This window comes from Gallus gallus, chromosome 7 (assembly GCF_016699485.2).
Source record: "Gallus gallus isolate bGalGal1 chromosome 7, bGalGal1.mat.broiler.GRCg7b, whole genome shotgun sequence".
Classification (NCBI taxonomy): Eukaryota; Metazoa; Chordata; class Aves; order Galliformes; family Phasianidae; genus Gallus; species Gallus gallus.
In genome coordinates, this window is record NC_052538.1 from 21,768,451 (window position 1) to 21,788,960 (window position 20,510).

Consider the following 20,510-nt stretch of genomic DNA (forward strand, 5'->3'; position numbering starts at 1 on the left):
CCCTCCTCCCACCCCAGCTCCTAACCCCACCTGCCATTTCCGACGGGAGAGGAAGAGCTTCAGGTGGTCGGTGCTGATGACCTTCCCCTTGGCCAGGGTCTGCAGGGAGAGGGGACAGCAAAGTCATTTAGACCCTACAGCAAGCCCTGAGCGACGCTGCTGCACCAGGGTGCTGCTCTGTGCTGGGACTCACCTTGAACCAGGGGTGCTCCAGAGTCTGCTCCGCATTGGGTCTCCTGTGAAGCAGCAGAGCCAGGTGAGGCCTGCATCCTGCCAGCCCCTCACCCAGCTCCTCCATCCCAATGGGGCACGTGGCCATGCCCCAGGAGGGGATGGGCTCCGCGGCACTCACAGCCTGTCATTGACCAGCACTTTGATGACAAAGCCCTTGGCCTCCCGAGTGAGCCCCTGGAACATCCTTTCCTCAAAAGCCACGTTGTAGTTACGGATGTTCATCAGCGTCGTCTTGTCGTTCTCACCCACGAAGGGGGAGATCCCGGTGAGGCTGTGAGGAGGGAACACTGTCACCGGGATGCAGGAAACAGTTTGGCATGTCCTGGGGACTGAGCGCTGCCCCAGCGCCGTGGGCAGGAGCAGACAGAGAGGAGGGGAGGAGCACGGAAAGGGAACAGAATGGGGGTCTCTTCTGTGGGGACGAAGCGGGGCACTTACCACAGGTAGGCGATGACCCCCACAGGCCTGTGGAGAGGAGAGCAGGGTCACCACACAGCACCAGTCCCTCAGCACAGTGGGGACGCTAAGTCTACCCGGCTGCCCTTACCAGACATCGGTGACACTGGAGACGGGGCTCTGGTTGACAATCTCGGGCCCCACAAACTCGGGGGTGCCGTACTTGCAGTACTGCGGCTCATCGGGCGTCAGCTCCTGCGCGTTGCCGAAGTCGCAGATCCGGACCTGCTCGCTGCTTGAATCCGCCATCAGGAGGTTTTCTGGCTACAGGAGAGCGCAGGGCAGGCGGGAGTTTGGCAGGAGGCTCCCACTGGGGAGAAGCACGGTGGGGCACAGGGGCTGTCCCCTCTGCAGGGACGCAGGGAGCACTCACTTTGATGTCCAGGTGCAGGACTTGGTGCTGGTGAAGGTAGCAGATCCCCTCCAGGATCTGCCGCATGTAGGAGCGGACCTGCGAGGGAGCAGAGGTGGGGTGGCACCAGGCAGCAGAGGGCCTGATGAGGTAGGTGGATGCCACCTCCTTTTGGCACGACGCAGTAAGCATCACGCATCCGTGGGATGGGGCGGACACTGGTACCCCAGCCACCAATTGTCTCCCTGCCCACTTCACCTACCTCAGACTCGCACACTGAGGGCTTCCTTGCCATCCTGTCCAGCAGCTCATCCTCGGCACAGCTGGGAATGGTCAAGGAGCACAGGGAACACTGTGCCCGTGCCCTCCTCCCACCTTGCTGCCATGCACTCACTGCCCCCCAGCCCTCCCCTGGCCCCCACACCACGCTCCTGGAGGATACAGCTCCATCACCATGATGACTGCGTTCTTCTTCTCAAAGGCATCATGAAAGAAGACGATGCGCTCATGATCGAGCTGTGAGAGGATGTGCAGCTCCCGGCGTGCTGACTGCTTGGCCTTGGTCCTGCCAGGGACGAACTTGGCTGCAAAGTCCAGGCGGCTGCTCTTCTCCGTCACTCTCCGCAGGTAGGAGAAAGCCCCCCTGCAACGTGGCGGTGGGATGAGGAGGTGGGAGGGAAGACCTCCCCATTGCTGAGAAGCTGGGGTAGGCACTTGTACCCGCAGGGAGATGCCCCAGGACCATCGCTGGAGGATGACGACTGTCCTCAGAGGATCTCCTGGCCCCGTACCTCCCGATCTCCTCGTGCACATCATAGTAGTCAGTCAGGCGTCGTGCCTTGTGCAGTGCATCTTCCTCCATGGTGGCATCGGCTGCAGGCTGGGCTGGAGGAAGGAGAGGTGCTGTCAGGGTTGAGCAAGGGGCCGGGGGGAGGCCCGCAATGCAGGGCCAAGGGGACCTGGCTGGCTGTACCTGCGCGCACCACCAGCTCAGCCTTGCAGGAGACCTCTCCCGCCAGGTTCCTGGCCGTGCAGGTGTAGACCCCGCTGTCGGGCTCAGCAGCACCCAGCACCACCAGGGAGCACTCATTGTCCTCGTAAACGAAGCTCAGGTGGCTGCTCTCCTCCAGCAGCTCCCCATCCTGGGGATGCAGCAGGTGTCAGGGGACCCATGCCATCCCCCCACCAGCTCCCACCACAAGCACCTGCAGCAGGCTGTGTCATCTGGGGAGAGCACAAACCCAAAGCCCCAGCAAAAGGAGCCCAAAACAGGGAGGGGAGCGGCGGCTGTGGGTCTGGTGGGCTGTGGGTCAGGACAAGGTGCTGGGGTCCCATCCCACCTTGTACCACATGATGTCCGGCAGCGGCTTGCCCTCCACCACCACAGCAAAGCGGGGTGTCTCCCCTTCCTGGGCATCGATGTCCTCCATGATGGACTCAAAGCGCGGTGCCTCTGCCAAGAGATGGGGCATGGGACACCATAGGGCAGTGCCACACCAACACACTGAGAACGGCGCACCATGGGGCAGTGCCACTCAATGGACATGGACACGGGGCAGAGTGGAGCTGCATCTCCCCTTTATGGATGGATGTGAGGTACTGTGGGGCAGCGCCAGCCATGACATTGGTGTGGAGTATTGCGGACCTTCCCTCATGGCTCTTGGCTATGGAGCGGTGCATGTCATACATGGATCAGGGGCACCATGCAGCAGCGCTATTCATAGCACGTGGCCAAGGGGCACCATCGGTCATGGCACAGTGCCACCCATGGGGGTAGCATCACCCATGGCACAGTGCCACCCCATGCACATGATCATGGGGCATGCGGGACATCTCTACTCAAATCAGATAAGACACCAGACATGCACGCATAGCTCACGGGCTTTCAGCCCCACGGGGCACTACCACCCGATAGGACAGTATCCCCACAACATACGAGTACAGATCATGGACGAGCAATGCCATGCAACGGGGCAGTGCCCCCTGTGGCACACAGCCATGGCGCACCATGAGGGCAGTGCTACCCTACGGGAGGATGCCACCCCCACAGCAGAGGAGCACAGCCCCCCGGCACGGGGGCACCTACCTGCGAGGTGGAGGCGGAGGGTGCAGCGGGCAGTGCCGTGGCGGTTGCTCACCTCGCAGGCCAGCGGCCCTGCAGCCCCCCGACCCACGCGCAGCAGCCGCAGGCAGTGCTGGTCATCATCCGGCATCGTCATCTCGCACGTGCCCTCCTGCTCCCCCAGCACCTGCCCGCCCCTGTGGGCACACACCATCAGCTCTGCATGTCACCCTCGGGTGTGTGCCCCCGAGGAACGCCTGGGATGCGTCCTACCTCTTCCAGGTGACAGTGGCCTCCACGTGGTTGATGGTGATGGTGATGGAGGCTGGTTGGCCCTCCACCACGTACACTACATCAGGCTTGTCCAGGATGACTGGAGCCTCATCCAGATAGGGACCTGCCACACATTTTGTCAGCACCCCTCCAGATCCCAACACCCAGCCCTGGGCTTGCAACCGCCCGTCCTGCCCCTCCACCCCAGCATCCTGCTGTGCACTCACCCCGATCCAGGAGCTTCACGGGCCCCACCAATGGGGAGGGCTTGCTGTTGGTCTTGGGGGTGGAGGTGATGACACGGAAGAGGTACTGGGCCCCCTTGGTGAGCCCATGCACCGTGTAGGTGGTGTCCCGCACACCAGCCACCAGCACCATCCACTGCGTCATGCCCAGCACTTGCATTTGCACCACGTAGGTCACCGAGCTGGGGTCTGCGTGGGGACGGGGTCAGTGCAGAGCCCCCATTACTGTGTCACAGCAATGCCCACCCCCTGCCCCTCACCTATGGCAGTGTCCAGCCACTTGGGCTTGTTCCACGTCAGTGTGATGGCTCTGCCGGTCACGGAGGCCACTGTGGGGGGCCCATCCGGGGGGGTTGGCACCACATCTGCACGAGAGAGGTGGGAAGTGGGTGAGACTCCAGGAGCCCCCAGGCAGCACCAACTCCCCTGCAACCTGCACTGCCCTGTGGTCCCATCTGCTGTCACCTTGCTATAGGGATGCTGAGTCCCACGTCTGAGGCACAGGGGTAGCAGCCCCCGGTGGTGACTCTACTTACCTGTGACATAGAGGTGTGCATAGCACGTGGCCTTCCCTACTTTGTTGGCAATGACGCTTTTATAGACGCCAGCATGCGTGTGGCTGACGGCTCGGAACACCAAGCGATGCACGTCCTTATCTGCAGGGACGGATGCAAGAGCCCATCAGCGTGGTGCAGAGCTCCCTTCCTGGGCAGTGTTGTGCCCAGGAGGAGGTGGCTCTGGCCAAGGGGAGAGCAGCGGGTAACCCTACACTGCATCATCTTGCGATCGTCAGTGCTGTCGATGCGTGAGCCGTTGTGAAACCAGGTGATGGATGGGTAGGGCATCCCAGCCACCTGGCATTCCAGTACCGCCTCCTTGGACTCCACCACCTCCAGGTTGTGCAGTGGCTTCAGGAAGTCAGGCATGGTGAAGCACTCCGCCTCGGTCTCCGCCTGCTCTGGTTCCTCTGGGATGGATGGCATCTTCTCCAGCTTGGAGCTGTGGGCACCCGCGATGAGCACGGTGTGCCCAGCCTGGCCCCAGCAGCACAGAGCTGCCTGGCAAAGCTGGGGCACATCCCATGGGCACCAAGCAGGGGGACACCATCTTACATCTGGGAGGCAGCAGACGGCCGTGGCTCCTCCACATAGAGCTCAGCAGAGCACTCCACGTGGCCATGGGCGTTCCTGGCAGTCACCACGTAGTGCCCCTCATCCTCACTGCTTACATGCACGATGACCAGTGAGTGCAGCCCCCCATCCTGCTGGATGCGCACGTTCTCCCCTTCCTGCACGATCTGGCCTGTGTGGAGACACGCATATGGCATCAGCAGCCCCAGAACAGCCCTCGGTGTCCCTGGCCCCGTGCCTTTGATGCTCCAAGACCAAGGCTGGGTTTACTCTAGGGGTGCAGACCCTATGGGATGAGGGCCATAGGACAGAGGCTATGGCACAGGGGTTACCAAAGTGGCTCCAGGTGACTGTCGGCACAGGGGTCCCGCTGACCATGCAGTCAAAGCGTGCCGTCCGTCCTTCCACCACGTCCACGTCCTCCAGTTTGCGGGTAAAGAGTGGCTGCACGGAGGGCTTCACCGTCAGTCGGGCACTGCAGGTCAACTCATCTGCAAGGAGAGCATGGGGGGGTGAGCCGCTCATGGCCAGAGGCAGAGCTGAATACATGGGGCAGGGCACGGCGTGTCACCCCATGGGGGCTGTGGGGCTCAGAGTGCGTGTGCAAGGCATCCAGGCACAGGACTTGGGCTCTGCTCGCTGAGTGCCTCTTCCCTCCCCTCAAACAACAGAGATGCCGTCTGCTGGGTGCAGTGGGAGGGTGCCCTGTCCTTCTGGGTCACAGCTGGGGGTACAAGTGCAATGCTCAAGATGGGGACGGTTGTAGCAGGGACTCACTGATGGGGTCTCTGCCCACCCCAGGAGGGGAATGGGACAGAGACACTCGTCCCTGGCTGGTGAAGGAGAGACATAGGTTGCGTGCAGGGGGAAGTGCAGAGGGCAGAGGACAGGGCAGCCAGCAGTGTGCAGTGGTTCCTGCCACCAGTGGCATCTTTGGAGAAGAGGGCAGGCCACCCTGGCCCCTGCCAAATGCCCACATCCCTGTGCTGGGCTAGTAGGGACATGTCAGTAACAGGAGCCCATAGGCCCTGGAGCCTGGGGATGGGAGCATGCTTGCAGCTGTGCTACAAGCAGCTCAGGGGAAGGCATGCAGTTCTTGATGCATGGTACAGTCGTGACACAAACATCTCCCAGTGCCTGGGAGCTACACGCCTGCTGCAGGGGGGCTCAGTGGGGTGGGCGGCAGGCTCAGGCTCACTGACTGGCGCCCTTCCATGGGGCACTAGAGCCCATGAAGTTGTGCAGCACCAGCTGCTGGGGGCACAAATCACTCTCTATCCCTCCACCCGCTCCAGCACTCAGCTATGCTTTGGGATGGAGGTGTGCCGGTCCCCCCAGCGCCACACCGAGGCTGGAACCCGAGCAATACCCCCGGGAACTGCGTGCCCACCGCTTACCTTTGGCCGTGCTGAGCTTGCAGGTGTAGATGCCACTGTCGTCCTCGTGCACGGAGGTGAGCAGCAGCTTGCACTTGCGCCCGTCAAAATGCATCTTGCATTTGAGCAGGGCGGGCTGGAGCAGCCGGCCCCGAGACAGCCAGTCCACATCCATGTCTGGCGGGCCAGCCACCAGGCACTCAAAGAGTGCCAGCTCCCCCGCCCCGACCACCACGTCCTGCAGGGGAACCACCACGGCCAGGGACTGGCACTCGGGCCGAGCTGCCCGGGAAGGGGGGAGAGAGAGAGAGAAAGAGAGACGCATCTCAGCAACTGAAAAGCAACCATGGGGGGTGGCAAGGAGGGGGCCGTGCAGGGCGAGGGCATGCGGGGAAGGGGCCCGGTGCGACGGGCAGGGAGCGGGGTGCAGGCAAAGGGGTGCAGCGGGGAGGGGGTGGGGGCGAGATGTGGAAAGCGGAGCTGAGCCGGGGTGGGGGGCGGGGGGAAGGCAATGGGGGGGTGAGGGGAAGTGTCCGTGCCAGGAACACACCACACAGCGCTTTACCAAACAGATTTTATTAGAGCTACAAAAAGGGTCACGGCCTCGCAGCCCACATCCCGCCAAGCCCCCCCACCCTGGGGAGAAGAGACCCAGAGCCGGGGCTGCTTCTGCGGCTGGAACTGGGCAGACCCTAGGGTCACGGCCCCAGCACGGGGGTCCCCGAGTCCCTTGTTCCCCACACTCTGAGGTGGGAGCCATTGCACCATGTTCCCTTTCCTACGGCCCCGGCTGGCACAGAGCAGCCGTGGGGCCGAGCTCCCCGCTCCCTTCCCCTGAGCGGTGAGGAGAGGAGCAGCAGGACACACAGACACAGACACACGGATGGAGCAAGACACCAGACAGCATTGGGCAGCCGCCCTAGCCCGGCTGAGGGGGTGCCTGGCACTACCGACCACCCCCCACCCGCTGCTCGGCCCCGGTGACGTGGTGCCCAGCCGCCCCACGTGCCCCACACCCGCCGTCGAGGGCCCGCGCGTCCCCGCAGTGCGTCCAGGACGAGGCGGCGGATGGAGCAGAAGGTAATAATGCAAGGTGAGGTCCACTGCCTAAGAGGTGTCCAACTAAGAGCCCCCGTGGCTCTGAGAGATGAACCCCCTTATCGTACTCCCCCTGCGTACAGACAAAAACCGCAGTCAGCAAGCGGAAGGGTTAGTGCAGCGGAGACGGGGCCGGCACACACACGCATGCCAACACGCGACGCTGCGTGCCACAGACATGGAGCACGGCAGGGGGACTGGTGCCTCGGCCATCACCCATCCATTCGCTGGGCGCGTGCCCGGCTCCCACGGCCACTCCTGTGCCGCCACGCTGTGCCGGGAGTGGGGGCCTGGCAGGACACAAGCAGTGCAGCGAAGGCTAGGGTGGGATTGGGACAGCCCAGGGACTCAGGCAGCCATCAGCAGGGGGGCTGGGGGGAGCAGGGCACACAAAGCAAAGGGCAAGAGAAAGGCAGCATCACTCATCCCCTTCCTGCAAGTCCCTTGGTCCCACGCCACTCGCCATTTGCACACTCATCAGGGGCCCTAGGAGGATGCTGGAGCCCACGGCAGGGCTGGGGAGGGGCAGCCCAGCCCCAGGTACCCGGGTACTGTGGGACCTGCTCTGAGCTGGGAGCAAGCAGGTGGGAGAGCTCTCTCTGAGCTGTCCCATGGGCACGGTTTGCAGGTAGGGAAGGAAGAAGCCGTGTGCATGGTGGAGGGACACGTCCCCTGCAGGGCCACCAAGGGCATGAGCCCCTTTCTGCACAGCCGGGGCCAGTGCCCAGCCCCAGCGTGGGGACAAGGGGGCATAGGGTAAAGTTACGCTGGTGGAGCAGCAGCCTCTGGGTCAGGCTGGGGACGTTGGCTCAGCTGGGCAGAGGGACCCACGATTGTGGGGCCGCACATTTGGACTGGGCAGTGGGGCAGCTTGCCTCCTTCTGCGGGGCCAGCCTCTGCAGCAGTATGACCACTCCACGTCCCCTCCCTGCCACCCCACCAGGCACGGCCCTTCCCACACTGGGCTCACACCCACCTTCACCTCTGAGAAGGGGTCTGCGAAAGCCCCTTCCCCACACAGCTCATGCGGGGTGCCAGAACTGGCCAGCCCCATGGGGACATGGGGACGCCATCGGGGAGCTTTACCTCTGACCTCCAGCTTGGCCTCGCACTGCTTGGTGCCATACTCGTTGACAGCCTTGCAGGTGTAGAAGCCGGTGTCAGTACGCTCAGCCGCCAGGATGTGCAGTGTGCACAGACCCCGGGCCCCCTCCGCCTCCTCTGCGTGGTGACGGCGGCCGTACTTGACGGGCTGCCGGTTCCTCAGCCTGCTCAGGGACACAGGCGGAGAGGCACTGTCACAGCTGGCCCCATAGAAAGCCCCGTTCTCCCCAGTCTCAACCAAGACAAAGACTAGAGCTCCTCTCCTTGGTGCTGCTCCGACCTGGCAGGCCCCAAATGGGGACATCCCCACGCCTGCCCCCTTCCCTGCACTACTGTGACCCAGTGAGCTGCAGGACTCACCAGTAAATGATGGGCTTAGGCTCTCCACGGACGCGGACACTCATGCTGACATCCTGCCCCTCCAGCACCGACTGGTCCGACAGTGCCACCTGAGGAAGAGGAGGTCAGGAAGCAGCCGGCACCCACCACCGTGGGGCCGCGTGTCCCTGCCACCACCCTGGGGACCACCTGTCCCCCATCACAGGGGCAGCCCTAGAGTGCCGCAGGGCACAGCCCCTCTGCCAAATCCCGGTGGGGCTCTCAGCTCACCTCAAAGGTGGGTGCAGCCTTGAAGCTGCTCTCCGAAGAGCTGTGGGCAGCCCCATGCTCCGCTCTGGGCTGCAGCTTCATGGCTGGTCGGTGCTGCGGGGTCCCGGACTCAGGGAACTCTTCTAGTGGGCTCAGGTACTCCTCGTCCGAGGTGATGGGGCTGACCTGGCCCAGGGGGGGGGCCAGGTTCCCATGCCGCTCCACGGCGGGGGCTAGCAGGAGAGGGTAAGTAAGGAGCTGGCAGCGGGCAGAGCCGGGCAGGGGGCTCGGGGACCCCTCCCCACCATCCTGTGCCTGGAGATGCCCAGGCATGCCCGCCCCATGCTGCATCCCGCCGGGAGCAGCACGGTAGCCGGCAGCGAAGGGGTGCTGGGCTGCGCGGGGGGGGTGGGTGCAAAACACGCCCCGGGGCCGATAAGGGGACGCGATATCCCGCAAGGCGACAGCGGGGCTCAAGTGGCTCTTACGCAGCAGGCCGCGCTCCCATCCTTAAGCCGCCCGGATTCCGGGAATGGCTGCCCCTGCCCCGAGCCGGCAGAAGGCTGAAGGTGACATTGGCAGCTGCGCTTCCCTCGCAGCCCGGACGGCCGCTCCCGGGGTCCGAGCTCGGTGTCGCGGGGAGCACGCGTGGGCAGCGGGGCCGGCGTGGGGAGAGCGTGGGGCCGGGATGGGGGTGAGATGCGTGCGGGGCCGGGGGCGAGAGTGCTGCCGGCAGAGCGCTGCCCGAGATGGGGGTGCTGGCCCCGCTCCAGCCCGGCCGTGGCAGTCGCCGTTTCCCCCCCCCGCTCCCCGCCAGCGGATCCCCTTACGGAGCTGCCGAAGCGGGAAGCCGGGCGGGCTGCCCGGTGACGGCTCGGCCCCCCTGCCCCCTCGTTGCCCCCGTGCAGCAGCAGCAGCAGAGCGGAAAGCTGCGGGGATCCCGACCCCCGACTCCCGCCGGTCCCGCAGGGCTCCTCGCAGCCCCTCCGCCCGCAGCCCTCCGGCGCCCCTCGCACTCACCGGGGGGGACGCGGCCCCCTCCCCGAGCAGGACCGAACCGCGGGAGCGCCGCCGCCGTTGCCGGGGCCGGGGCCGATGCGGCGGCGGCGCCGGGCGCACATCCAGCCCGGAGCGCTGAGCCCTCCCCGGCCGAGCGCCGCCCCGGCCCCGCGCCGCCGCCCGGCCCCCGGGGCTGGGCCTGAAGCGAGGGAGGGCCCTGCGGTGGGCCGGGGGCTGCCGACCCCTTCCTTCCCTTCCGGCCGCGGGGGTGCGCCGTCCCGAGGGCCGGCAGCTGCCCGGCAGCGCGCTCAGCGCCCCGGGGCGCCGCGGATCGGGGTTCCTGCAGCCCCCCCGCGGCTCTGCGCTCCCCAGGGGAAGTCTTGGGATGGGAACACCTCGGGGCTTCGGTGGGATGGGGATCCCCGGATGGCGGAGGGCGTGCTGGGCACCAACGCGGGCTGCGTGTCGGCGGGCAGCTGGGGTGCCCCGCGAGGCACGGCACTTGCCAACTCGTTGGGGATGCTCGGAGCCTGACCCCGCTCCCCCCACGGCACAACCCGGCAGCGAGTCAGCTGCTTCGGTTCAGACAGAGCCTTGTAGGGTAAGGAAGCAGCTTTCCTAGCAGTGACAGCAGAGCTGGCAGGCAGCCCGTCGCCTCGGCGGCCCTCCCGCCGCCCCCCGCTGCCTGCATCCCGGCCGCCGGCACTCACCGGGCCGCACGCTGAGGATGGCGCTGCAGCAGGTGGCTCCCACCTCGTTGGCCGCCGTCACCGTGTAGAGGCCGGCGTCGGCCACCCGGGCGCTCCTGACCAGCAAGGTGTGCCGCTCGCCCTCCGCCTTGATGGGCCGTGCCGTGCTGCTCCTCAGCGGCACCCCGTCCTTCCTCCAGGACACTGCGGACAGAGGCAGGGTCACTTCAGACCATCCCGGGGTAGGAGAGTCCTCGCCCCCCCCCGGCTGTCAGCACAGGTCTCTGCCCGGCTTGGGGACCTCTTTGCCATCGCAGCCCCAGGTCCCCATGGCCCCTGATGGAGAGAGGCCCTGCTATGGTTCCTGGCATCCTTCTGCCCTCCAGTGGAGGAGGGAGGAGGGAACCAGAGCTGCTTTGCTCGTTGCCAGCCTCTGCCAGCTGCTCCGTGCCTGGTGCCTCCTCCTGCTGTCCCAGCGCAGGAGGATCGCAGAGGTTCTTCCTGCACCCTGCCCCTTGCACAGCACCCCGGCACTTTGCTCCCTGAGGAGCACAGAGCCACAGCTCTGCCACACAGCTCAGGTGGCCCCGAGGGCCTGGGACAGGCAGGGGGACCGTGCCAGAGCCCGTTGCGCTCTCGTGCCCTGCGACCACTCACCTTCTGGCTGCGGGTTGGCCGTGACAATGCACTTGAGCAGCACCTCTGTCCCCACAGCCACCGCTGTGTCCTGGATGGGGATCTCAAAGACGGGCGCTTCCAGGGGATCTTCGCCCGCCGAGACGTAGGAGTCGTCGGAGGACTCTGCACAGGGAGAGATGGCCCCACGGCCGTGAGCAGGGTGAGCACAGGGTCCTGAGCCACGTTGGGCACCTCGAGGTGACAGTGAGGTGTGGCAGCACCACAGTACCCCCTGTGCGCGGGACAAGAGCTGTGCCCTACCTAGCTCCGGAGAGGTGGGCCGGGCCCGGTGCCCCTTCCCCTTGCTCCGCGTGCCTCTGCCTTCCTGAGACATCCGGACGCTCTCTTTCTTCTCCGCCACTTTTGCCTGCCTTCTGTCCACTTCCTTCCCTGTGCCGTGCTGCCCTGCCCAGCTCCTCTCCAGCCGAGCCTCCTGCTCCATGCCCGGCTTTGCCCAGGGCAGGAACCGCACCTCTGCGGGCACCTCCGGCCTCCGGTACAGCCCGTGGGGCACGGCCAGCCTGGCAGCCAGCCCTTCGCTCGCCACCCCGGGGGCCCTGCTTGCAGCCACGGGACCTCCGTCCGGGCACGGGGTCCCTTCGGCGACGCGGCCCCGCGGGGTGGCCTGCGCCAACAGCCACTGCTCCTTCTTCCTCACTTCCCCACCACCATCTTGCTGCGCAGCCTTCCTCGCCTCCTCCACCACGCCGCCCCGCGCCGGGCCTCTCCGTGCCCGCTGTCCCCCCGGCTCCGGCTCCCCATTGGGCCCCACCAGCGCCACGCTGGAGAGAGCCAGGTGCTGGATGACGTGCGTGCCCTCGGCCGGAGACGAAGCCTTGGCTGGCTGCGCCTTACGTGGCACGGCTGAGCCGCGCGGGGTGCGGGCGGCGGGGGGCTCAGCGGGCGGCTGTGGCTCGGCCTTGCCCAGCTCCTGCGAGCGCCGCAGCTGCTGCTTGGACACGGTCCTCTTGATGCGGCTCAGCTCCTCGGAGAACTTGTGCTCGATGTCCTGCACGCGCCCGGCGAACTTGCCCCGCTCGTCGAAGGAGGCGGCCTTCTGGCGGAAGGCCTGGCGGCGGCTGGCCGCGCTGCCCTCCCCGTCCCGCCAGCCCCCTGGCGTGCCCGCCCGCCGCTCCCAGCCTGGCTGGTCAAAGGAGCGCGTCTTGCGCAGGGGCAGCCACGGCCGTGCGGGGAAGGGGCTGTCCGCCTGCTCCAGGCTCCCGCGGCGCTCCTCGAAGTACTGCAGCCGCTCGAAGATCCTGGAGCCGGCGCGCACCAGCTTGGGCGATGCCCGCACCGAGATGCGGCCCGATGCGTCGCTCATGGGCGTGGCGGGCCGGGAGTCCTGCGTGCTGCCCTGCGACTGCGACTTGGGCTTCTTGATCTTCTCCTCGTACTCCTCGGGGACGGTGTCCTGATAGTCGGCCGGCACCGAGGACGTCCTGCGGGGGGTCACGGGCGTGCAGGAGGAGGAGGGGAGGCGGGCGGAGGGCTGCGGGGTGGCTCCGGAGGGCGTGGGGGGGCACAGGCCGGCTCTCGGGGACGGCGAGCGGATGATGGGCGGCTTGGCGGTCAGCGGCAGGGCAGCGGGAGAGTGCGGAGGCTCAGCGCCGGGCTTTGGGGAGACGGGACCACTGTGGGGGTCATCTCGCCGGTACCCCCCCTGGGGGATGCTGCTGCAAGGGGACAACAGGGGAGAGCAAGTCAGAGCCCGCCCTCACCTACGGCCGCGTCACGGGTCCCAACCCAACCCGACGGTGCACAGCAGGGGACAGCCCCAGGACCCTCAAAGGGCCACGGTGAGGGGATCCAGCCACGCTTAGGCCACCGGGAGCCAGCTTGCTGGTGTGACCCAGCGGTGTCTTACTGCTGGTGTCTCATTGCCCAGGGACACCCGTGTAGGACAGCAGTGTGGTGATGCTGGGTTACTCAGCAAGTGCCCTTCCCTGAGCTGCCATGCAGGCAAGATGAGGGCATGGGGACAGAGGGGTGCCCCAGTCTCCCTTGGATGTTCCAGCATGCCAGGGCAGTGCAGAGAGCAATTCTGCAAGGCCACAAGTCATCACCCGGCGCACGTGCTGCTGCCAACATGTCCCCCTGCCCTGCCACCCCCAAAATCCCTGCCCCCCACCCCCCACCCCGGCCCCACAGCCCAGGGCTTGGCACGTGCAGTGCAGAAATCAAAAAGTGGAGATGAGGTTCTGGTGGAACAAGCAGCCTCAAACACAAAGGGGAGGATGGAGGTCGAAGGAGAAGGCCTGCGGGGCTGGGGAGAGACAGGGGCTCTGAGCATGTCAGCATGCCCTGGGGAGGAAGTACGGCCCTCATCCCCACCGCCACCCCTGGGTGGTGGGGAGAGCTTGTCCGTGGGTGCCACACCTCTGTGCCCCCATGTCCCTGGCCATGCAGAGCCCTCACAGCTGGCCAGGAAGAGGTTCAGTTCGGATGGGGTTACCCCCAAACCTTAACTGGCCGTAGCAGATAGGGACCCCGCTCCAGGCCCCCCACCCCAGGGCCGTTCCCTCCTCACCGGTGCCGGGCGCCTACTGCTCAGAGCCTCCGTTCCTCATCCGGGCATGGAGAAGGCAAAGAAAGCCCAGGCGGAGGGGAGAAGATGGCTGCGGGGAGGAGATGGCCCCAGCAATGCCCCCTCCGCGCGCTTCCCCCAGCTACTTACACGTGGAGCGAGAGCGCCCGTCCTCGGTACAGGCTGAAGGCGCTGCCGTACGGGTCGCTGGCCACAGAAAGGCTATCCTCCGACCCCCAGCTTGTGCCCACCAGATTAGCCCGTGATGCCCGCACCAGCGGCTCCACGCCCAGGTGCCGGACCTCGGCGCCACGTGGGGACGGCGCGTTTGCTTGCCTTGGAGTTCCCTGCGGCTGCCAGGCACTAGGGCGGAGGTAGGGTCCCCGCAGGGGGAGGTTGGCATCTGGTTCCTTCTCCACCACAGTCTGCTGGCTGCCCGACCAGCTGGAGCGCTCCTCCGTCTGAGACAGGGCCAGCACTGAGGTTGGCGTCGTGTTCATGGAGGCGTCCACCAGGGTGTCGGAGCCACCTGGAAGGAGAGCGGTGGGCATCCCCGGGTGGTATCCCACCCAGCGCATCCCACAGGTGGGCCGCCCCGAGGGGACCCCTAAAGCTCTGTGTCCCCGCAGCTCACCCGTGGGGGTGCTGAAGGCCGTCTCATCCTGCAGCTCGCTGCGCTGCGTCACCTGGGGGTCGCTGGGCTCGTCCTCGCCGGTCTCCGAGTCTGTGGGGGAAGAGCAGAGGGTGAGGGGACACGGGGACCGGGCTGGCACTGCTCCTCACAGACCCACCGGCTCCAGCGGCAGATGAGCAGCGCACAGGCAGCTCTGGGCAGCAGAAGAGCGAGGGTGGGAGAGAGAGGAGTGTAACACGGGGTACGCAGAAGGGACGGGCTGCCAGCGGGAAAGGCAGGACCGAGGCTGGAAAGACCGTGGGACGGGAGTGGCGTTAGATGATGCTGTGTGGGATGGAGGCGGGAGAAGAAGATGGTGGTGGCGGTGGAAATGCGGGGGAAGGAGGATGTAAGTGGGTGATGGAGACGGGGGGACAGTGGTGGCATTGCGGCAGGGAGGCACGCTGGGGGCACAGGGCCCCATCTGGGAGCGGGGCTGGCATGAGGCGGGCATCTTCCTACCGTAGCTTTGCTTCCTGCAGGAGCGGAAAACTTCGCTTCCATAGGGGCAGCAAGAGAGAGAGAGACATCAACACCCGGTTATCGGCCCGGCCTGCAGAGACGCGTGGGGCACCGGGGAGGACTTTGTCCCCAGCATGTCCCTGCGCTACCGTGAGGCAGTGACCTGCCGGGGCAGCAGCTGTGCAGGTCGTGCCGGTTCAGAGAGCCTGGCACCATGTGCTGGCCTTGGAGGCCAAGGATGGGGCCAGGGCTGGCCAATCGCCTGGCTCAGGGCCCACGGTGGGCACCTGGTGCCTTACCCTTCCGTATGGCAGGGGCCATGGGTCTGGCACCCCCAGCCTTCCCTACACAGATTCACTACACACACACGGTCACTACATCATCAGCACCACATTCGGCCTCCCCTTCGCTGCATCCCTCCCGTAAAGCACGTGGCATCGCCCCCTCCCCACACCATGGTCACATCCTGCCTGCACAGCAGCCAGCTCCTGTGCCTGCTGCTGCTCCAGCTGTCCTCTGGGCCCTCTGCCCTCACCTCCTGTGCCCCAGGTGGGCACTCCTAGAGGTGCTGGCAAGAATGGATGTGTGTGCCTGGGGGCACACACGCTGCATCAGGCCTGGTGTGCGCTCTGCATCCCACACCCCCCTGCAGCAAGTATTCAGAGGTGCTGCTGTGCCCCATAACGTGGCTCTGGCTGGGAGAGCACCGATGCTGCTCTCAGGGTGAGAGAGCCCTGGCTCGCATGTTGTGGCCAAGTCAGTGCAGAGCCGCTGCACTGTTCCTTCCCAGGAAAGCAAACCCACATAGATACCAAAGGTCACCATTTCCTCCTCACCACTGTGCAAGCCATCGCAAGCTGCTACTGCAGAACGCCTTGGCAAAGGAAACATCCCCTGTCCTCCAGTCCTGTCATCACACATCACAGCCCAGTGGGGGTCCACACTGCTATCCCCTCCCTGGGCTGGTCTGGTGCAGCCCAGCACACTGCCAACTGTCCCATCACTGCCATTGCAGCAGGCTGCCTGCCACTGTGTCCCCAGCTCCCCCCGCAGCACCCCTGCCCCTGGAGCTGTGGGGGCAAGGGCGTGCTCACGGGCCACACCAGGAGCCCCTAAACCCATTTTAGGGCTGTGCCCAGCCCTGTGCAGCCTCCGCTCACTGCCCCCTCCCTGCTACTGCGGGGGGGGGGGGGCGGACCCCATCCCAGCAGGGGGGGGCAAATCCTGGTAACTCAACGCACCATGCGTGAAGCGACCGAAGCGCCGTGAGTGGCCGGTTTTCTGCAAAGGAAGAGAGAAGAAAGCGTTATCCACAGCACAGCCTCACGCACACCCCCGGCTGCACGCCCCCAGGGTACCAACACGCACACACCCCACGCACACAGCCGTGCACGGGTGTAGGTGGGCACGTGCAGCGCATGCCCACCAGCACACACGCACGCACATCTCTTGGTGTTGCTCCCCTCCTGCGCCCAGGGGTGAGGCGGTGCACCCCAGTCCCGCTGCCCGCAGCCAGCAGCTTCACCCGGCCGGCTGCTCAAATGCTCTACGGCCCCTTCGAAGCCGCCGCCCGCGCCAGCACAGGGACCGAGCCTGCCAAGCGTCTTCCAGGCACTGGCCCAGACTCAGCCATGGGCATGGGCCCAGCGTGGGGATAGCATCCCCCAGCTTGGTGGTGGCCGTGCCAGCTGTGAGAGAGGCCTCCTGGCACAAGTGCCGTGAGATGACCAGCCTGCAGGGCGGGAGGCGTGGGAGCCTCGCCGTCTGGGCATGCAGGATGGCAGTGTGGGGCAGAGGTGCCAGCAGCTCCCTGCCAGCTCCCTGCCCTCCTCCTCACCATAGCTCGGGGCTGGGCACCTGCTTGCCAAGGGCCACCTGGCTGCCGTGCTGATGCAGGCAGGTAGGACAGGGGATGTGGCGTGCGGGCGGCAGGGATGGGCTGCCAGCACCCAGCGTTGCTCCCAGCCCAGCTGGGTAGCAGAGACTCCCTGGGACAACAGCAACCTGTGCCCTTGCTGCCCACTGTGGAGCCTGAGTGGGGTTCTCCCAGAGCCTCCTGCCCATCCTGCAGCTTCTAGACAAGCTCACGGACAGACAGCCCTCAGGGATGGACAACAGACAGTCCCCAGGGACAGACAGCCCCAGGGGCGGACAGACAGCCGAGCACAGCCAGCAGTCAGATGTCTTTACAACAGCAGCAGGCTCATTTTGCAGCCCCCAGGGTGCCAGTGGGCAGTACAAAGGGGCTCCCACTGCCCCCTCCCAGCATGCGGTGCTGCCCGGAGGGCAGTGGCTGCACGAGACACATTTGTATTCAGGCTGAGCCAGGTTGAGCCAGGCTTCACCTCCCCTCCCCGACTGCCTGTGCTGGTTCTGGCTGGCAGCCCGCCTTCCAGGCCAGGGAAAGATAGATGAGTGATTAACTGCACCATCGGCGGATAATTCCCCCATTAAAAAATGAAAATGCAATTGAGTGCCATTATCGGGTGTGCTCACGGCTTCCCCGGGGACTGGCGCCATCGGCTCCCACCAGATCTGGTGATTGCACCCAGCAGGGCAGGGCCCACAGCTGCGGGGAGGGGGGGGTGAGGGTGGTGAGGGGGGATGGGGGGGTTGGTGAGCCCCTGCCCTCTGCTCTACAACAGGACCCCCAGCCCGGACCCCTGGGGCACGGCACCCATCCACAGCTCAGAAAGCAGCATCCTTCAGGTGCTGGGTGATGCAGGGTCACCTCCAAGCAGCAGACCCTCTGCTTTCAAAGAGGGGGACAGAAAGGGGGCAGGAGGTGGCAGGAGCACCTCGGGACAAACCCCACGGGGCTGAGATCTGGGCAACGTGGCCAGCAGCAATGCACCCTGCTTGGGGTTTCATTTTCAGCCTAGGAAACAGCACAGGGGAGCCCCTGGAGCCCACCCTGCGCCCACAGAGAAGGGGAGAAAAGCCAGCGGGGATGAGCATCCAGTCTCAGCCCTGCGCCACGGCAAGGTGGGGTGGGACCCGGCCCTGTCTCACTGCCCCACTGCCTGCATAGACCCACCATCCTCACGCAGGGTCCTGCCAGGAGGCTGTCCATCCCTGTAGCTGTAGCCATGGGGCGAGTGGGGCCATGGCACAGCCCTCTCCTGGCACATGGAGCCAAGCAACATGGCACTGGTGATGCCGACTGTGAGGCCAACAATGAGCAGGGCCAACGGGAAGCAGAGAGGCAGCGGGTGGCCCGTGTGGTGTGCCCAGAGCTCAGCCAGCACAGCAGGATTGTGCCCTGGCACGCAGGCCGTCCCCAAGGGCAGATGGGGCAGCCAGGTGCTGCCCCCAGGGGGGACGGATGCCCCCACAGCTGGGCAGGGCTGTCACCTCCCCACAGCATCCCGAGGGATCCATGTCCCCATCCTGCCCCCCTGGGTGGGAACTGCGGGGACGCCCGGCAGGGTGACAGCGGGGTGGCCGTGCACCCACGTAGGGTGTAGCAGCGGGGTGCTGCTGTGAGCCCCACGAGGGGGTTCCTGGCAGGACGCCCCCGTCCTCCCCCCACCGCCGAGGCCCGGTGACGTCCTTGCTCCTCGCTCGGCGGAGCGTGCGGAGAGGCCCGCGGAGGATCTCTGCTGTGCCAGGCATGCTCCTGACGCGGAGGGGATGACGCATGCAAAGCCTCATCTCCAGCTCCGTGACCACCGGCGGCGGGGCCGGGGGGAGCCGTGCAGCCGCCTCCGCCGGCTCCGGAGGGCGGGGAGGGGTCGGGACCCCCGCCGTGGGCTCGCAGCCGTGCTGGCAAAGGCGATGCTGAACACCTGCCCGGCACTGCTGCGTGGAACCGTCGGCTCTGCGGGCGGGGCTGGCGGTGGGATAAGCCGGCGGGGGGAGCAGCGCAGGGCCGGACTCGCCCTCTCCCCACCCGGGATGGACGCGCGCCCGCTTCTCGCTGTTTCCCCCCCACACACACCCCGCCTCCGTTCCTCCGAGGGCTCACCAGCGCGCAGCCCTTACCTGGAAGCGCTTCTTCACCCAGATCTTCTTCATGCTTCTGCAGAGCCCCGGCGGCCCGGCCACCGCCGCTCAGGCCCGGCAGCGCGGCAGCCCACGACTGGGGGGGTCCCCGCCGTCAGCGCCCCGGTGGGACCCCCAGCATCCTCCCGGGGACGGCGGAGGGAGAGGCAGGGGCTCTCCAGGTTGGGCTCTCGGGAGGGCTGGGGCTGTGAGCATGAAGCATCACTGGAGTGCTCCTCCCTCCATCCTTCCCCCGCCTGCCTCTGCCTCCGCCTCCCGCCAGCCCTGGCACGCAGTGACAGCGGCGGGGGACCGTCAGGGCACAGGTGGCGGGGGCACCGCGGGATGGGGGATGCGCGCACGCATCCCGCACCCCCTCTGCCCTCCTGATGGCTTTGGCTGTGTGGGATGCGGGGCTCCGAGCCCCCCGTCCAGAGTCACGGAGCTGCTCTCCCCTCCTGCGCTCAGCACAGCGCGGTGCTGGGGGTCCTCAGCGCACCCCAACGCAGATGACAACAGCACAACGCTCAGCACCGGCGCTGCGTGGCACCGCCACATGCACACCACGATGCCTGGCAGCTCCGGCTGCTTTTCTGCACTCCCCCTCCCAGCCCACGGCTCCCAGCGTGGAGCTTGTCACGGCTTCATAATAACTCGCGAATTACCGGGTACAAAGGGAGCTGCTCGTACGACGTTGCTGACAGCCCCACCATCCGAGGGATGCTGTGGGGTTTCCGTGGAGACCCCGTGCGTCAGGCGAAGCACACAAGTGGCAGAGCTGGCACAAAGGGGATCTCCTGCTGGAGCCCGGGGACGCCGATGTCCCTCTCAGCCTGGTGCCACCCCTAAGGAAAAGTGCCTTGCTGGGTGTCCCCCGTGCAGCCTGGCACAGATCCTGTCCCTGCCACGTGCCACATGCCACACTGACACTCGCTCATGGCACAGCCTGTGTGCGGGGACAGCCGCCCTCGCTCCTCAGCATCCCCTTGCTGGTGATAGAAGGATGCTCGAGCACACGGTGCCCACTGCAGGCTGAGGACACAGGGACACAGTGTGACCTTGGCTGGGGTGCTCGGGCACAGAGTGGGACAGGAGGGGACGTTTCCTACCCGTTGTGCCAGCCCTGCTGCTGAGGCACTGGGCACAGAGGGCGCGGGGGGAAGGGCAGAGCCCTCCCAGTGCCACCAGGGCATGGCACACACCAGCAGAAGGGGAACAGGAAGTAGTGGGAGCTGGGGGGCAGCACCAGGAGGGGGAAGGGGCCGCGGCCCTGCACACAGCCCCCAGAAGCTGTGCTATATTTACCCACACTCGGGCCCGGGTCTCGGCTTCTCGTGTGTAACACAAGCCCTACAGCCTGCGAGAATCCGAGGGGACGGCACATTCCTCAGCAAAAATAACCCCCCGACAGCAGGAGAGAGGGCAGGGGTGGAGGTGACTGACTGGACAGCTGCATGCTGCTCCCCTGCCCGCTCCCAGTGCCCCAAAGGGGACCAACGAACAGCCTCAGAGTGAGCCCTGCACCTAGATGGCATGAGACAGAGCCAGGAGATCCCAAAGGGCTTTGTCCCCACGCACAG

General features: G+C 66.1%; 1 protein-coding gene across 12 annotated transcripts in view; it reads right to left on the reverse strand.

The window, feature by feature from the left end:
- Positions 1-20,510, reverse strand: part of SPEG (SPEG complex locus) — a 31,220-nt gene that overhangs the window by 7,254 nt on the left and 3,456 nt on the right. For 3 of the 12 annotated variants that reach the window (XR_005861425.2, XM_003641642.6, XM_015290098.4), the window contains exons 2-29: positions 14,446-14,535; positions 13,962-14,340; positions 11,546-12,960; positions 11,264-11,407; positions 10,628-10,810; positions 8,940-9,151; positions 8,691-8,779; positions 8,313-8,494; positions 6,150-6,410; positions 5,085-5,243; positions 4,735-4,924; positions 4,392-4,621; positions 4,159-4,278; positions 3,883-3,987; positions 3,605-3,811; positions 3,378-3,501; positions 3,129-3,301; positions 2,383-2,495; positions 2,016-2,184; positions 1,834-1,927; positions 1,485-1,685; positions 1,305-1,365; positions 1,064-1,141; positions 782-954; positions 673-699; positions 353-505; positions 194-236; positions 31-99 (exon numbers count right to left, since the gene is read on the reverse strand). Coding sequence is in view for 11 of the 12 variants with exons in the window: in XM_003641642.6 (XP_003641690.4) it covers positions 31-99; positions 194-236; positions 353-505; positions 673-699; positions 782-954; positions 1,064-1,141; positions 1,305-1,365; positions 1,485-1,685; positions 1,834-1,927; positions 2,016-2,184; positions 2,383-2,495; positions 3,129-3,301; positions 3,378-3,501; positions 3,605-3,811; positions 3,883-3,987; positions 4,159-4,278; positions 4,392-4,621; positions 4,735-4,924; positions 5,085-5,243; positions 6,150-6,410; positions 8,313-8,494; positions 8,691-8,779; positions 8,940-9,151; positions 10,628-10,810; positions 11,264-11,407; positions 11,546-12,960; positions 13,962-14,340; positions 14,446-14,535 (5,444 nt within the window). In the remaining variant the exon portion in view is untranslated. Of the gene's footprint in view, positions 1-30; positions 100-193; positions 237-352; positions 506-672; positions 700-781; positions 955-1,063; positions 1,142-1,304; positions 1,366-1,484; positions 1,686-1,762; positions 1,928-2,015; positions 2,185-2,382; positions 2,496-3,128; positions 3,302-3,377; positions 3,502-3,604; positions 3,812-3,882; positions 3,988-4,158; positions 4,279-4,391; positions 4,622-4,734; positions 4,925-5,084; positions 5,244-6,149; positions 6,411-6,688; positions 7,300-8,312; positions 8,495-8,690; positions 8,780-8,939; positions 9,152-10,627; positions 10,811-11,263; positions 11,408-11,545; positions 12,961-13,961; positions 14,341-14,445; positions 14,536-14,946; positions 14,982-16,187; positions 16,528-18,930; positions 19,163-20,510 lie in introns of those variants that run through there. The other 9 variants (XM_040703831.2, XM_046944106.1, XM_040703832.2 and 6 more) reach the window with 9 other exon arrangements.